This window comes from Xiphophorus hellerii, chromosome 8 (assembly GCF_003331165.1).
Source record: "Xiphophorus hellerii strain 12219 chromosome 8, Xiphophorus_hellerii-4.1, whole genome shotgun sequence".
NCBI lineage: Eukaryota > Metazoa > Chordata > Actinopteri > Cyprinodontiformes > Poeciliidae > Xiphophorus > Xiphophorus hellerii.
The window spans coordinates 943,569-960,376 of NC_045679.1; the positions used below are offsets into that span (position 1 = coordinate 943,569).

Sequence of the window (16,808 nt, forward strand, 5' to 3'; positions counted from 1 at the left end):
GGTCTCACTTCAACGTGAAGTTTAGGTTTTTTGGTTAAAACCTGTTTGTTCTTCATTCAGTGACGTTACTCCAGAAATATTACAGTACAGTATAGTAAAACTCTTTTAGTTATAAAAGTAATTATTAGGAATTATTTTACCCCAAAAGAGGAACGGAAACTTTCTCATAAAGACAGGATTTAATTTCTGTTATTCTGAGTTGAGAAACTTTCTAAATATAAAATGTTTCCTCGGTGAAGCAGAGACTAAATCAAACTGTTTCCTTGTAATGAGTGAAAACTTGCAGCAGGAAACCATCACATTTCCAGCATAAATTTATCTGATGGTGGATTTTCCCAGCGGGCTGTGAAGGAGTCAGCCGGGCTGTAATCCGACCCGTTTGCTTTGGTTCTGAGGAACCGGTCGGGTTCATGACTCACTTTCTTCTTCTGCAGATGGAATGAAGCTGCCAGCCGGTCTGGGAAACCAGCATCAACCTCATCAGGAAAACCTGGATTCATTTCCACATAAAAAACTATCAAAAGTTTTCACACCGTTAAATGTTTCCACATTTCATCCAGTTTGTTTTACTGGGATTTTATGGGAAAAACCAACAAGAAGTGGCCCCTTTTACTCTGATACCGCTAAATAAAACCCCCATTGGTGAACTGTAGTTGAATTAGGGAAGATTATTAGTAAATAATAAAGTTATTTTAGTGATATTAACCAAACGCTGTGATAAATGAGTTTATTAAGAGATAAAAGAGAGAAAGTTTTTCTCCTGGTGGCTGAATTTGAGGATTTTTAGTGAAAAATATGATTTAATAATTATATTCAGACTCTTTGTTGCAGCATTTTAATCTCCAGGTTTATTCATGTTTTTATTTGCATAAAAATGCCTGAGGATTTTAGTTATTAAATAAACGCTGATATGAAACAGACATGATGCATAAATCAGAAGTTCTGTTTGAGTCGGGATGTGAAACGATGTGAAACGTCCTGACTGGTTCTGCTTTCTCAGCTTCCTGAACTGGATCCTTCAGTCGCAGGAAAACTTGTAACTTTTTCTTCTGTTTCCTGTTTGTAGGAAACTTCCTGCATCTTGAATCTGTTCTGGTTCTGATCCAAACCTCCGCTGGTTTTCTGTGGAATCAGTTTCTGCAGCATTAAAGCCGCTGGTGCTGTTTTACTTTCAGTCTGAATCATTTCCAGTCACTCGGTTCTGCAGGTCCGATCCGGTGGTTCTGACTAACACTTACTGGAATGCAGCAGCAGCGTTTCCTGCTCTGAACTCCTCATGGATTTCACAACCGCAGCGAACTTCCAGGGTTAGACTGGCTGCTGGGAGGAACACAGCACTCACTGGACCCGCCTGAGCGGCCCGGTTCTGCCTGCTAACGGGTCAGAACCACAGCTGGAGGTTTCCCTCTGACGGCTGAATTCCTGCGGATCGTTCCTGTTACGGATCGACAGCATCTGGGAGCGAATCAGGATTAAAATGATCCGGTTCTGGTTTCTGCTGCTGGTTCTGATCCGGCTGAGTCAACAGAACCAAACAGGTGAGTTTCTCCTTCGCTCCGGATTAAAGGCAGAACGTGTTTAAAGCTCAGACTGAGGGATTCTGGACCAGCTGAACCGTTTTACTGGTTCTTTAGAAAAACATCCAGAACATATTTTATTTAGAAACAGATTCAATCGTTTCGTTGTTCTGCTGCTGATTATTAAAAAGTTAAATATTTATTTATTTGTAAAATTACTTCTTTACTCACCTAATTTATGACTTTATTCTCTTATTATTTCAACTTTAGTGTCATATGAGTTTTTCTCAGATTATAGATTATAATCTCATAGATTATTTCTGTATTCTGATGACGAAGTGACTTTTTTTCTCATATTGTTATAACTTTATTCTATAACAATAGAATAAAGTTATAACAATAAAGAATAAAGAATATGACTTTATTCGGCTTCATCCTAATTTCATTTCATTTTTTCATATTCTGGCTCTTTGTAGTTTTGTGAATATTTCTGGCTCTCGCTGCTCATTGTGCAGATTTAGTTAAAGGTTTAAACTCAGCAGTTTCCCCCAGTGCTCTATAAGCCTGGCGGGTCACCAGGCTGTAGTTCTGCTCCCTCCAGGCTAAGCATGTTTATTTATTGAAGTTTTTAAAAATGTTTCCATTTTTAAGACTTTATAGTTTGTGTTCAGGTATTAATCTTCCAATAACACATAATTATGAGGTGATATTTTCAAAAGCCCGACGGGCCGCTGGCTGGAGGCCGGGTCTGGACCAGAACTCCGGGCTCAGCAGGTTTTCTGGGTTTTCTCAGTATAAATGTTGATTCTTCAGTGAAGATCAGAACCAGGAGCTCTGGAACATTACCTGTCCTTTCCTCAGGTGTTTCTTCATGCGGGCCTCAGAACCTGACCGTCAGCCGATCGGACCAGACGGTTCTGGTAGAGTGGGAAGACGACCCGTCCTGCTCGGCTCTGAACGACCCGATTCTCTACAACGTGACGGTTCTGGTTGAGAACCAGGAAGTTCACTCAGTGAGTCTGACCCGGTCGGGTTGATGAAAGCCCGTTGGTACCGCTGCCTCTGACCCACTGTGGAAACGTTTCAGGACGGAGTCTGGGTGGCGCCGGGCCACGTTGGGTCGACTCACTCCTGGAGGTGGACGTCTCCTCTGCCGATGGACTGCGCTGCTCACACCTTCAGGCTGAGAGCCCAAATCCAGAACCAGACCAGCCGGCTGGACCAGGAGCGGACTCTGCCGGGTCGGTACCTCAGAACCCAACAGTCCTAGTCAAATCAAGTCTAGTAGCAACAAGGAAGTTCTACATGTTATCAACGTAAATGTTGGTCAATGTTCCAGTTACTGGATCGGCTCCAACCAGCCGGGTCAGTCTGGGTCCAAAGGGTCTCAGGGTTTCGGCTGTTTTACAGTTTTCTGGAAGTTTGTTCCTGATCTGTGGAGCATAGAAGCTGAAAGCTGCTTCTCCATGTTTGGTTCTGGTTCTGGATGCACAGCAGAACCAGAACCAGAAGACCTGAGAGGCCTGGAGGTTGCTATGGCAACAGCAGCAGATCTTTAATGTTTCCTGAAAATGTTCTTCAGCTGATAGAAGGCCAACTTTCTGACCGTCTTTATGTGGCTCTGAAGGTTCAGGTCAGAGGTCAGAGGTCAGCCTGATCTCTGGTTTCCAGCTGGAAGAACTGAAGCTGTGTGCTGACTCTAGATCTGTAGCTCTAGATCTGTAACTCTAGATCTGTTACTCTAGATCTGTTACTCTAGATCTGTAACTCTAGATCTGTAGCTCTAGATCTGTTACTCTAGATCTGTAGCTCTAGATCTGTAGCTCTAGATCTGTAGCTCTAGATCTGTAACTCTAGGTCTGTAGCTCTAGATCTGTAGCTCTAGATCTGTAACTCTAGGTCTGTAGCTCTAGATCTGTAGCTCTAGATCTGTAGCTCTAGATCTGTTACTCTAGATCTGTAGCTCTAGATCTGTAGCTCTAGATCTGTAGTTCTAGATCTGTAACACTAGGTCTGTAACTCTAGATCTGTTACTCTAGATCTGTAACTCTAGATCTAGGTTTGTCATGGCTCATCCATGCGTTGATTTGTTCAGTGATTGGATGGTCCAGAGTCACCTGGTGACATCATAAGGTTGTCATGGTAACTCATCTTATAGCCTGACCTGCGGTGAGCATGTGGGTGCAGAATAGGAAGGTTCCAGGATGGAGCCTTGCGGTTCTCCGCTGCGGTTTAACGCCGACCTTCTGCCTCTGCAGATAAAGACACCTTCAGCAGAAACGTCTTCCCTCAGGACGCGCTGCTGGAGGCCGGCCGCTCGGCCACCTTCTGCTGCATCGTCCCACACGGTCAGCAGTTTGGCCAAATGTACCTGGATGGAAACACAGGCAACACCACAAAGATCAGTGAGCACAGATACGCCCTGACTGTGCGGCTGAAACCCGTCATGGAATCTGGTGCGGATGTCCACTGTGAAACCAAATCAGGCGAAGTGCACGGAGCTTCTGTTTTCATTGGCTGTAAGTAAGAAATGGCGTCCTTGACTTCCCTCCTTTTGGTGAGAGCTCAGATTTGTTTCTGTGCGTTCCCTGGATCAGACCCGCCTGGAGACGAAGACCTTCGGTGTGAAACTCGGGATCTGGAGTCGGTGGAATGCCGTTGGAACAAAGGAAGAAACACGATGGTGGAAGTCAAGAGCCAGACACGTTATGAGCTGGATGGAAGGTAAAAGGAAATGATCTCAGTAGATCTGTGAGCAGAACAATGGAGGGTCAGTTTCACCGCAGTTACAGCAAAACGCCGAGACACAAAGATGTTAGCACTGAGCTTCAGTTAGCAACTGCACATCTGTCTGGGAAGGGTTAAATCCTAACCATCTGAGGAGAGGAAGATTATTCTCCAAAACATCTCAGGCAGGATCAGTTAGCAGGTTAAAGGTTAAAGGTCATGACCCTGAACCAGTATGGCTGCTTGGTAGTGCTGAAGGAGAAACTTCTTCCCTCTAGAAACAATATTGACCCGGAGACCTTCCAGTCTCCGAGACAACCAGGAACAACTGGACTGGGAATATATAACAGGCTAACAGGCATGCTAGCAAGTTTGTCTGATTATCTAACTAGCTAAATAGCATGCTAATATCAGTTAGTGGAAATATTGACAAGTGAATATGTTCCTTTATAGATATGAAAGTTAGTCTGTCTCACTAACTAATTGGTATTTTAGCAGATTCGAGAATGAGGAATTAGCAATTTAGCACCTGATGAGCTGTGTGCTATGCTAATATGTTAGCATGAAAATCAAACTTGTGAAATAGCATGTTAGCAAGCCTACAAATGCAAAAACATGAAACAATAAAAATGATCCCAAACACAGCAGCAAATGTACAACAGGGTGACTGTGATGGCCCAGTCAAAGTCCAGAGCTAAACCTTATTTTTGTCTTGCAGCCCATGTGTCATCGGTTCAGAGTTAAGATGCTCTAAAGAGGTAAATATTGGAGGCGGTGAGAGGAACTGGACTCTAACAGCTCAGAACGTTTTTGGAAAGGTGGAGATCCAAGACTCTGCAGATCTGACCAGAAGAGGTGCAGTTAGCCGCCGCTAACAGCTAAAACCTCCTGGCTTCTTAAAACCAGTCCGGCTAACAGTTTCTGTGCGTTTCAGTTCACATGTTTGCTCCACATGATCTCGGCGTTGGTGACGTAGAAGCCAGGAGTGTGAGGCTGAGCTGGAGCTGGACGGTGCAGCGGTACCACAACCTGAGCCTGAACTGCCAGATGATCGTCTCGGACGCAGACGGATCCGTACGTCTACAGGGAAGGAAGACGTCAGATAGTAAAAATATTACGTTTAATCTGTGTTGTGTTGATATAGTTTCTGCAGATCAAACATGGAGTCGGACTGAAGGCGGCAGTTTTAACCGATCTGAGGCCAAACTGGAAATATGAGGTGAAGGTTCGGTGTCGAACAGCTCAACATTTCTGGACCTGGAGCGACTGGAGCAGCAGAGTTTCCTTCCTCACAGAGGGTGATGGTGGGTTTCTGAAGAAAACACAGAAACTCAGAAATGAGTCTGAACAGTGAATCACTGACCTGTTGGCTCTGCAGTTCCTGATGCTCTGGATGTGTGGATGCAGAGGAAGGGAAGCCAGACTGTGATTGTTTGGAAGGTGAGTCTTCAGCTTCTGCAGAGTGAAGATCTGCTAACAGTAACTTTCTCCGACACAGAAAGGTTTCGGACTCACAGTGACCCTGTTTCCATCAATGTTTGTGAAGATTAGAAACATTCAAAATAAATTCCTCAGTTTTGCAAAACGTCCCGGCTCTCTTGAGATGATTTCTGAGATGGAAGCACGTTTACCAAATAAGTTCTGACTTGGCTCACTTGCCCATCCACTGTGCCTTACCAGAGGCACAAAGCCCAGAGAAACGTCCAGTTCGGTTTGGGAGTCTCTTCGTTTTCCTGAGATGTTTGGTCCTTGCTAGTTAAACTCTACTTCCTGTTTATTGCAGCCATGTGCAGCAACATCATCTGATGAAAATACGCTTCGCTGTAGATTAAAACGATCAGAAGAACCGTCTGCGTCTCATCCAGGCATTGGAGCAACAAGCCCCGCCTACCTGGGAGCGGCTGTAGTCGGCCATTTTCCAGAAGCGTTATGGATTCAACACGTTGCAATTAAACACAACTATTCATGAACTGTAATGCTGAGAGCTCTGGTGGAAAAAACAAACCATCATCCTCTTACCACTTCCTGTCGTTTTCTTCAGCGTTTCCACCAGTAGTAACATCTGACTGTTGATCATGTGACCCAGTAAAGTGTTTCTGAGGAACCACCTCATGCTGACACAACAACTTTTTATCAAAAAATGTGAGTTTTTTTCGCAATTGGCGTTTCAATTCAGCGAATTTACTTTCACAATTTCAACTTGTGCAACTTTATTGTTAAAGGAAACTCAGCTAGAGACGACTTCCTGTTTCTGAGAACACGACTGTCGATCCTTTTCATGTCAGTGTCTTTATGGAAACGTCCTGCTGCTGGTTTTAGAGGTTGAATCCCAGCATCTGACCTCGTCCTTTCTCGTCTTTTGGTAAATGTTTGGGCTCCCAGTCGTCTTGTTGTCGCCTCATCGCCTCAATCATGTTTCTGCAGAAGCTTCTGGCCAATCAGAGCCATGGAGACGTCACCGGATACCAAGTAACCTGGACCAGAACCAGCGGCTCAGATCAGCTCCACAAGGAGGAAGTCAATGCCAGCGTTCACGAGTACACTTTGGACGGGGATTCTGTCGTCACGGTAACAGCGAAGAACCAACATGGCAGCTCGCCCCCATCGACCATCACCGTCCCTCCCACCAGTCCAGGTACGATGGACCAGAGTCCATGTTTTTATAGAGATGACTGATGATCACTGAGACACGCTGATCATCTGATCAGTTATTTTTATAATCATGATTCAAATCGGGGGGATTTTAAATTTCCCTTCTGGGTTTTTTCTCTGATTCAGACATTCTCTGTAAGCTTTAAAAGTTACTTAGATCAACAATTCTCCAGGGTTTAAGAAGCTTTTAGTTTATTTTTCTCACATTTGGTGATTTTTCCCTGATTCTCAGTCCAACCGTCTGTCAGATTTATTAACAGCTTCAGTTTCTGAAAGTCACGAGTCAAAGACACAGGAAAGACAATAAAATATTTCACATTTTTCAATTCTTTGTAAAATATGAAAGCTTAAAGAAGAGGAGACGGCCTCAGGTTTGGTCTTTCTAACAGCCTTTTTCTCTCCAGGCTGAAAATCACAGCTTGAGACCAAAACAGTCGTTGCTGTTTGTCAGGATGGTAGAAGTCCGTTTGGTTTCCAGATCCAGATTAAACCTTTCACACTTCAGTGAAACTGATTGGAGTCGTTCAGCTGGAACTGCTGGCTCCTCCTGATGATCAGAAAGTTTTGGGCCGGTCGTTGGTTCCGTTGGTCAGACCAGAACTTCTTCTTCTCCACATCTGACCTTCAGCGTCTCTGTTTCAGATGAAACCAGTATGAACCTGTCCTGCTTCACTGGGAGTGATGGGGGACTCGACCTGTCCTGGTCCCACCATCCAGAAGCTAGCTGTGGCTACATGGTGGACTGGTTTCCAGCGTTAGAGGGTGATCGTGTCGACTGGTTGAAGCTTCCTCCCAGTCAGAACAGAGTCAGGATAAAACCCAGTGAGATCCAGTCCGTGATCCAGTAAAGTCCTCAGCCGGTCCGTCCGTCCCGTTGACATGTCCTCTGGTTCGTCCTCAGAGAACGACGTAGCTGGGCGGAGATACTCGGTATCCATCTACGCCTGCACCGGCGGCGCTCCGCTGCTCCTGGAGAGGAAGGACGGCTTCTTCACGGAGAAACGTGAGCAGCAGCTAGCAGTCTTAGCAGCAGCTAGCAGCAGCTAGCAGTGTTAGCAGCAGTATTAGCAGCAGCTAGCAGCAGTGTTAGCAGCAGCTAGCAGTCTTAGCAGCAGTTAGCAGCAGCTAGCAGTGTTAGATAGATAAATCTTTATTGTCATTGTCACAAGAACAACAAAATTTAAAAAGTGCCATCAGTCAGTGCACATGCTTAAAAACAAAAAGGAAAAACAGTAGCAGCAGTATTAGCAGCAGCTAGCAGCAGCTAGCAGTGTCAGCAGCAGCTAGCAGCGTTAGCAGCAGCTAGCAGTGTCAGCAGCAGCTAGCAGCGTTAGCAGCATTAGCAGCAGCTAGCAGCGTTAGCAGTGTTAGCAGCAGCTAGCAGCATTAGCAGCAGCTAGCAGGGTTAGCAGCATTAGCAGCAGCTAGCAGCGTTAGCAGTGTTAGCAGCGTTAGCAGCATTAGCAGCAGCTAGCAGCGTTAGCAGCATTAGCAGCAGCTAGCAGCGTTAGCAGCAGCTAGCAGCGTTAGCAGCATTAGCAGCAGCTAGCAGCGTTAGCATAGACGTCATCCCCTGATGCTTTACTTTCCTCTCTGTTCCAGAAATCCAACCGAAGCTTTTTCAGCCTCTGTCCTACAAACTGCGTGGCTCCGATGTGGAGATCTACTGGGATCCGGTTCCCCTCAGAGAGCAGCCTGCTTGTATCCATGGATACGTCCTGTATTACTTTAAAAACCGTGGTGAACCCATCAGCGTGACCACAGGTAACGCTCAGCTGAGGCTTCAGGTTCACTCTGAGCTGCTCATAAAGCTGAAGGCTGATTTTAAACCAGGTTTATAAATCTGAGTTTTTCATGTTCTGGTTCAGAAAACCCAGCCGACTCCAGCCTGACCGCCAGGAACCTGCAGAGCGGCTCCTACACCTTCATCATGGCGGCGCAGACCGCGGGCGGAGCATACGGCAACACCACCCTCAAGGTCCTCTTAAACGACGAAGGTACGTCACTTCCACCAAAACAAGAGCGGCCATGACGGTTTCCATGGTTTCCGTTTGGTCAGAAAACCGGCAGAGAGATGCTGGAGTAGGGGATACGATGCTGCAGCCAGGCGCCAAGACATGAAATAATAAATGTAATATTCATATTTGAAATTCATCCATTTTCTTTGCCAAAGATCTTCTATTGTCCATCAGGATGCACCACTAGTCCTGGCAGTAAAACATTTTCTCTGTTAGGAGTTTTAAATATTCACTTCAAGGCTGAAGAAGAATCAGAACTGAAATCATTTCTAAACAAACCTCCTGTTAAAGGTAATTCTAGGGAATTATTCATAAATATTGTTTATACTTATGTTTCCTGTAAATGTTTGTATCAAATAAACAATAACAGGAAGGACTTGGGGTCAAAGTTCAGGTGTCGTTTGAGCTTTTAGATGCTAATCTGCTACAAAAACCAATTCTTCGTTGCCACGGTTACGCATCAAAACAACTATCTGAAAGTGAAAGTATAATATCAGAACCAGAGGGAATAATTATCCAGAAATCAGCGATTCAAGCAGAAAGTCTGGAAAATGAAGCGACTTGCTGCTGCTGGCAGGTCAGAAACAGAAACATTTTAAAATGTTTAAAATTTAATGTTTTCAAAACTGAAAACTGTGAATTAGTTTGAAAACAAATTAATCTTTTTATTGTTCTTTTGTTTCTGAAGGTTTCTGAAATGTTTTTCTTCTGCAGACGATTTGAGCAACATCTTCATCTCCATGGGCGCCGTTTTCATCCTCCTCTTCCTCATCACAGTCCTGTGCTACAGACACTGGGCCTGGTGAGCGACCGGACCCGAACAGAACCAAACAGAACCCATCATTTAGTCTCTGACCTTGTTCTCCTGACCCAACAGCATCAAGGAGAAGTTTTACCCTGACATCCCGAAGCCAAACATGGCCGACTGGTTCACGTCGCCTGTGAGTTCAGAATAAAAGTTTTCAAACCCTCAGAGCTTTTTGAGCTCCGGCATAAACAGGAAATAATAATTGTGAAAAATGAAGAACATTATTACATTTTTAAACTAACTTTGCAAAATAAATCTGCACTGTAAAAATCTTACCAGATATTTTTGTCTACAACATGAATTATCTTACTTATCCTTCTTGCTGTGAAATGATGAGGACGTCTCCATGTCTCCCAGGAGAAGAGGGTTAACCCTTACCTGCAGTCGGGGCTGGGTTGCCATGGCGAGGAGAACCTGGCCGTCCCAGAGCTGCTGCTCAAACCTGCAGAGCTGCTGAACAACAACACCGACCAGGAAGACATGGCTCTGACGTCACAAGCCCCGCCCCTCTACCAGAACAACCCGGCCCAGAGCCGCCACGCCGTCTCCACCGTGTTCCCCAACCTGACGTACAACCTGCCGGCGGCGGACCCGGAGCGGCCCGCGGGCCTGGAGCCAAACGACTACCACCCCCAGACCCTGGCTGAGGTGTTTGGTCAGAACCGGGCGGCCCAGAAACCCGTCATCTGTGTTTCAGAGTACATCATGGCGCTGCAGTCGACCCAATGAGCCGCACAGAAAGATGGAGACTCGGCAGAATCAGGTGAATTAAATCTTTAAGGATGTGAATCCAACAATCTGATCCAAACATCAGAACTTCAAAACAAAACTCCTTCAGATCGTCACAGGATGACAACAATCACAACAACAATATCAAATCAAATCACATTTTATTTGTGTAGCACATTTCAGCAGCAAGACATTTCAAAGAGCTTTACATCATTAATATGTGGTGTTGTTGTGTATCATCTCTTTGTGGACCATGAGTCTGTTGAATAAAGTAAATCAATCAATCAATCAATATCAAACACAGAAACACAAGGCAACATAGAATCAATAATCAAAACACAGCATTAAGTCAAGTTCCATCAATAAATTTGTAATTGATTACATTTCAAATACAATCCTAAACAGGTGGGTTTTTAGTGGAGATTTAAATGAAGTCAGTGTTTCAGCTGTTTTACAGTTTTCTGGAAGTTTGTTCCAAATTTGTGGTGCATAGATGCTGAAAGCTGCTTCTCCTCGTTTGGTTCTGGTTCTGGGGATGCAGAGCAGAACCAGAACCAGAACCTGAGAGGTCTGGAAGGTTGATACAACAACAGCAGATCTTTAATGTATTGTGGTGCTAAGCCGTTCAGTGATTTATAAACTAACAACAGTATTTTAAAGTCTATTCTTTGAGCTACAGGGAGCCAGTGGAGGGACTTTAAAACTGGTGTTATGTGCTCTATCTTCCTGGTTTTAGTCAGAACGCCAGCAGCAGCATTCTGGATCAGCTGCAGCTGTTTGATTGATTTGTTGGACAGACCTGTGAAGACGCTGTTGCAATAATCAATACGACTGAAGATGAAGGCATGGATGAGTTTCTCTAGATCTGGCTGAGACATTAGTCCTTTAATCCTGGAAATGTTCTTCAGGTGATAGAAGGCCGACTTTGTAACGGTCAGTACTGTCCAAGCATGTGGCGACAGGAGAGAGAAACAACAGAATCACTAAACTAGCAATAAAAACAGAACAAAAAGTTACTGGGAGCAACAACAACTGGAAAGAATCAGGAAAAATAGCAAACAGTAAGGTTTATCACAAAGGAACAGAAATCTTAAAATGACGGCAGCTAAGGTCACATCGTATGTAGCCTACAAGCTAGTATGTAGCCTATATGCTAGTATGTAGCCTACAAGCTAGTATGTAGCCTACAAGCTAGTATGTAGCCTATATGCTAGTATGTAGCCTACAAGCTAGTATGTAGCCTATATGCTAGTATGTAGCCTACAAGCTAGTATGTAGCCTACAAGCTAGTATGTAGCCTATATGCTAGTATGTAGCCTCCAAGCTAGTTTCCTTCCATTTACATTCCTAAATTACATTTGAAAACATCCTGAATATAAAAAACTTTAAATGTTTCAGATGTCCAGGAAACATTTGAACCGGTTCTGATTCTGGTTCCAGTCACAACTTGAAGACTTGATGAACCTTTCCATCTTCTTTTTGTTGTTCATAAATAAAAGATTGTAATATTTTTGATGCAAACAGAACAGGCTGAGATGCTTCCTGCTGTGCTGCTGTTTTAAATGTCTGGGAGCTGGAAGACTTGGACTAGGACTTGGACTAACTTTTCTGCTGCTAGTTTTTTAAAAGCAACTTAAATTCAACGACACTTAAAGTTGAAATGTTTGTAGATATTAAATCTGTGTGAATTATTTTTGCTGTAAATAAACCCTGCTGGTTTTTTCTGAGCAGCTGGTGATGACGCAGAGCGACCAGCAGGGGGCGCCAGAGCTACAGAAAGTTTATTTTCTTTTCTCTTTTTTATGTTTTGCCAAATAAACACTGAAACAGCTTTAAGTTCTTGTAGAATTTTAAAGATGTATTAAACAAATGAGTTATAAAATGAATCAACAGATTGAATTTAACAGTTTTTTGTGTTTGTATTTTTCAGAAATAAAACAGTTTGTGTTTCTGACTGGATCTGTAAACTTGAATAAAGTAAATAATTATCATAAATAAATCAGAACTAAATCATATTTTTTTCTCCTTTCTGGAGTGAGAAGCAAAATATTAATGATTTTTTACCCAACTAGAATAAAAATATTAAATACATTCAGCTCCTGTTTAACAATCATCTTTAAGGTTTTGTTGGTTTTTATCTGATAGTTAATGGACAGGAAAGAGGTTAAAGGTCGTCAAGCCGGGAATCGAACCTGCGACAGCCACATCCACGACCAAGGCCTCCATATGTGGGATGTGCTGAACCTCTGCGCCACCACAGCGCCCCCTGCCTTTGAGATATTTTAACATTTAAATTACAATCCAAAAATCTGCTAAAAGTTAATTTATAATATTTTGAACTTTGATTAAATGTAAGAAAAACAGCAGCGATTTATTTGGATCTAAATCTGTTTTAACATCATGTGGTTTTTATTATAAAGGTTCTGGTTCTGGTTCTGACCCAATGGAAGAAGGTTTTCTCTTTTTTTTGTTTGTTTCTTTACTTCAGATGCGTTTACTATGATGCGTAACCGTGGCAACGAGGGGTTCTGAATCCCCACTAGAGCTCATAGTTGATTGATAATATTGGGTCAGGCAACAGCTAGGACAGCTAGTTGTATATTGGGGTCCTTAGCATCTGCTACTTCTGCAGAGTTTCATTTCTTTTTTTTTTTTTTTTACAACTAGGAGCGGCGGATGTGCCGTGGTGGCGTAGGGGTTAGCACGGCCCACATTTGGAGGCCTCAAGTCCTCGACGCGGCTGTCGCGGGTTCGGTTCCCGGACCCGGCGACGTTTACCGCATGTCTTCCCCCCTCTCCTTCCCCCTTTCCTGTCAGCCTACTTCATGAAAAGGGACTCTAGAGCCCACAAAAAGACCCCCTGGAGGGGTTAAAAAAAAAAAACAAAAAAACAACTAGGAGCGGCTGGTTAGCATCTCAAAATCTAAATGAATACTTGAACTTTGACCCCAAATCCCAGAGCAGGAGGAAGTCCGGAGCGTTTTCTCCCTCCAGCATCTCTGACCAAACAGCATTTTAACAGGAGCAGCAAAAGCAAAGGAGCTGGATTAGCAGCTTGGATGTTAAGCTGCTAGCATGTTAGCATTAGTCTTCAGTCAGAGGCCTCTTCAGACTCGTTGCAGGACTGACTGCTGCTGGAGATCCTTCTGGCCAGCAGCATCAAATCAACAGCTCTGAGAGAAAACTGATACTTTATTTTATTTGATGTTCGGGATAAATAAATGATTTTAAATTAAATTAAATGATTTAGAAGCAGAAAAATAGAAACATGTTCAGAACATTCTGGATTTTAATGAAATGTTTGTAGATTTGGGGAGAAAATAGCAGAACTTGACTCAGACTGACGAGTTTTTCACAACAAACTGATTCGATCCAAACAGGAGGAGGAGGCGCTTCATCTTCCTCCTCCTCCTCCTCCTCCTCCTCCTCCTCTTCCTCCTCCTCCTCCTCCTCCTCCTCTGAGCAGCTCTCGGTTTTCCCTCCTGGTTCCGATCCAGCTTTCAGATGGAAACCACTTTGTGTTTGGATGTTTGTTCTCAAAGCCTGAACTCTCCTCGCGCCCCGAGCCGCTCGACGTGACGTCACCGCCCGCTGGCCGCGGTGACGTCACCGCCGCTGATGACTTTCAGATGTTTGAGGCTTTCAGCTTCCCAGAGGAAAACCAAGCGGTCAGAACCTGAAGCATCTTCGCTCCCGGAAACGGCTTTACTAACGAGGCGGAAGTAAAAATGAAGTTTGAGGAAAAATAAATCAGGATAATTTGGCCTAATTTTTGTAGAACTGATCAAATTCAGAAGAATGAAACAATCCACCAGAAAAAACCCTGAATTTCCTGCAGATTAAAGTTGAAAGTGAAATAAACTAAAAGCAAAATGAGGTCATGTTGAGTCTGGAGGAGCTGCAGAGAGCCGCAGCTCAGGTGGAGGAAAGTGGAACCTGAATCCAGAACAATCCTGGAAGAAAACCTGCAGTAAAAAAGATTTAAATCATTTTTATTGTAAAATCAAATGTGTTTTAAAACTATTAGTGAATATGCAATAAAATAACTAAGTGAATTTTATATCTGATGCTCCAATTTCTGATTAACTGCAGTCACATTTATTATTAAGCTAACACAGCTAGCATAGCTAACACAGCTAACATAGCTAACACAGCGTAAAATGGCTGACGAGTCATCCATCCTGCTGCTGTGGGAGAAACTTCATAAAAAAACCTTAAGAACTAAAATCAGACAATCAGGTTTAGCATTTATGCTAAATTAATATAATTATTAAATTATTGAATAAAAACATTCTAAAGTTTTTGTAGCATCGTCTGGGAGCTAACACTGAGCTAACACTGAGCTAACACTGTTATAAAAAAGCAGGTTCATTTGGTAGAGTGGCCTAGTCAAAGTCCAGACCTAATGTTAACTGTATGAATCGTTTCAGTGTGTTTATAAAAACATCGTTAAAATACCAGAACAGAACAGTTCTGTTGGCTTCACTTGTTCCATCAGTCATGGCCGTGGACTGGCTGTGAGCCCGCGGTGTGTGGGGGTGTGTGTGTGTATGGGTGAGTGCGTGAGGGTGTGTGTGTGTGTGTGTGTGTATGTGTGCGTGTGTGGGTGGGTGTGTGTGAGTGTGTGTTCTGCTGCTCCACCTACAGCTACAGTAACTCCGGCTGTGACAGAACCAAACACACACAGTTGTTTTCAGACTTCCTTCTCTGAAGCTAATCATTTAGCGACAAACAGGATCAGATTCTGGTCCAGACCCGGTCCTGTCCGGCTCTGTCCGGTTCAGAGGATCCGTGAAAACTGGAGTTCCCAGAACTGGAAAGGAACTCCAGTCTGTTTATCTAGAAAGTCCGGTTCTGGTGTGAACGCTAACTGAACTCTGACCTGTTTACAAACCTCAGTCTGAGTTCGTCTGAAGAGAACTCTGGTTCCAATATGGACTACAGCGCAGGGCATTCTGGGTAAATACAACCAAAGCTAACATGCTAGCCTAGCGCTAGCAGCAGAAATGGCTCCTGGTCTTCAGCCAAAGACTAAAGAGAAAAATCTGACGCCTCCATCTTGTTTCCATCTGGTGAAGAAGGAAGTTGCTCTCAGTGTCTTCAGAGGTTTTTGTGTCGTTTCCTTCAGTGGTTCTTGGTGCAGCGCCCCCACAGGCCAGGAGGGGAACAGGTTGCTCAGAGGGTTTGGTAAAGCTCTAAAATGTTCTGGTCCACTGGGCTTCAGAAAGCCCAGTGGACCAGAACCAGCAGGTCACACGGTGACTGAAGCTTCTCTGCTCTTCCTCCAGACTCTGAGTCTCGATTCATGAATAAAATCTAAAAAACCTTTTGGAAAGAGACGTTTGGGCTGAGCAACAGTCTGGTTCTGGTTCAGAAGGTTCTGGTTCGGTTGTAGCTTCATCTGTGTTTTCACTCCAGCTGAAGTCATCCCTTCTTCTACCACACTTTTTCCCTCCACTCAACTTTCCGCTGAAATGCGTGAACGCTCCTCCAGCGGGTCGTGGATCAAAGCAGAACTTCTGGGTTTTAATAAACCCAGTAGAACCATTAAAACGATTCTGATGATATTTTTAGTTCATTTTCAGGCTGAGAGAGAAAATCTGACATTTAACCTGAACTTCACTATAAATGTGTAAATGAGGAGAAAACATCATAGTGAGTCACGCTGGGAGTGTGTGTGTGTGTGTGTGTGTGTGTGTTCACTCTGACTCTGACTCACCCCGCTCTCTCTCTCTCTCTCTCTCTCTCTCCCAGATTATCAAACATTATTCCGGCTCCCTCCTCTCCTCTCTTCTCTTTCGTCTCTCCGGGGTTTTTTCTGCTCCGGTACCGGTTCGGCGGCCCGCGGAGGTTCTGCAGGTGAGTCCGGATGATGACGCGGTCGGTGTCGGTGCCTCTGAACTTCAGGCAACTTGAGCGTTTATTAATGAGGAGAGAGAAACGCAGATTTATTTAATCCATAGTGGATTATTTGTGTCGCTGCTTTTAATTTATTATTCATGTTTTAACCAGAAACTGAAACATTTAACAGTTTAATTCAGATTATTTGGTATTTTTCCTGTATTTAATGTAGAAACATCTTTAAATGTCGCTTCAGTGACTCGTTTATTGATCATATTTACTGTATTTAACTCTGGAAGTTCTGATTATCAAAGTAAATCACTTTTTATTTTAAATATAAAGTCAGTAAAACAGAAACGTCGTTCAGAAAGAGTTCGGTTCGGACCCGAGAGCGTTCAGCTGCTGTTGCCTCGTCTGTCCACTAGAGGGCACCGATCAGTAATGATGGTCTTTAAATGACTGATTTTTCACCTTTTTTATTGTCTTCATAATAAAATCACGTGATGATCCGTTAGA

At 43.7% G+C, this 16,808-nt stretch overlaps 1 protein-coding gene across 2 annotated transcripts; it reads left to right on the forward strand.

Annotated features, from left to right (window-relative positions):
* Positions 1-1,045: 1,045 nt before the first annotated feature.
* Positions 1,046-11,224, forward strand: LOC116724069 (leukemia inhibitory factor receptor-like). 2 transcript variants are annotated; one of them, XM_032569398.1, is made up of 18 exons: positions 1,046-1,538; positions 2,379-2,530; positions 2,605-2,758; positions 3,776-4,036; positions 4,115-4,241; positions 4,963-5,099; positions 5,179-5,318; positions 5,389-5,548; positions 5,623-5,684; positions 6,669-6,879; positions 7,539-7,718; positions 7,798-7,899; positions 8,499-8,660; positions 8,765-8,893; positions 9,629-9,716; positions 9,792-9,855; positions 10,080-10,485; positions 11,188-11,224. In XM_032569398.1, the coding sequence occupies exons 1-17, from the start codon at positions 1,478-1,480 to the stop codon at positions 10,449-10,451; spliced, it is 2,562 nt and encodes an 853-aa protein (XP_032425289.1). In that variant the 5' UTR covers positions 1,046-1,477; the 3' UTR covers positions 10,452-10,485; positions 11,188-11,224. The 2 variants fall into 2 exon arrangements, with proteins under 2 accessions (XP_032425289.1, XP_032425287.1); XM_032569396.1 differs by lacking the exon at positions 11,188-11,224 and having other exon boundaries at positions 10,080-10,775.
* Positions 11,225-16,808: the final 5,584 nt, after the last annotated feature.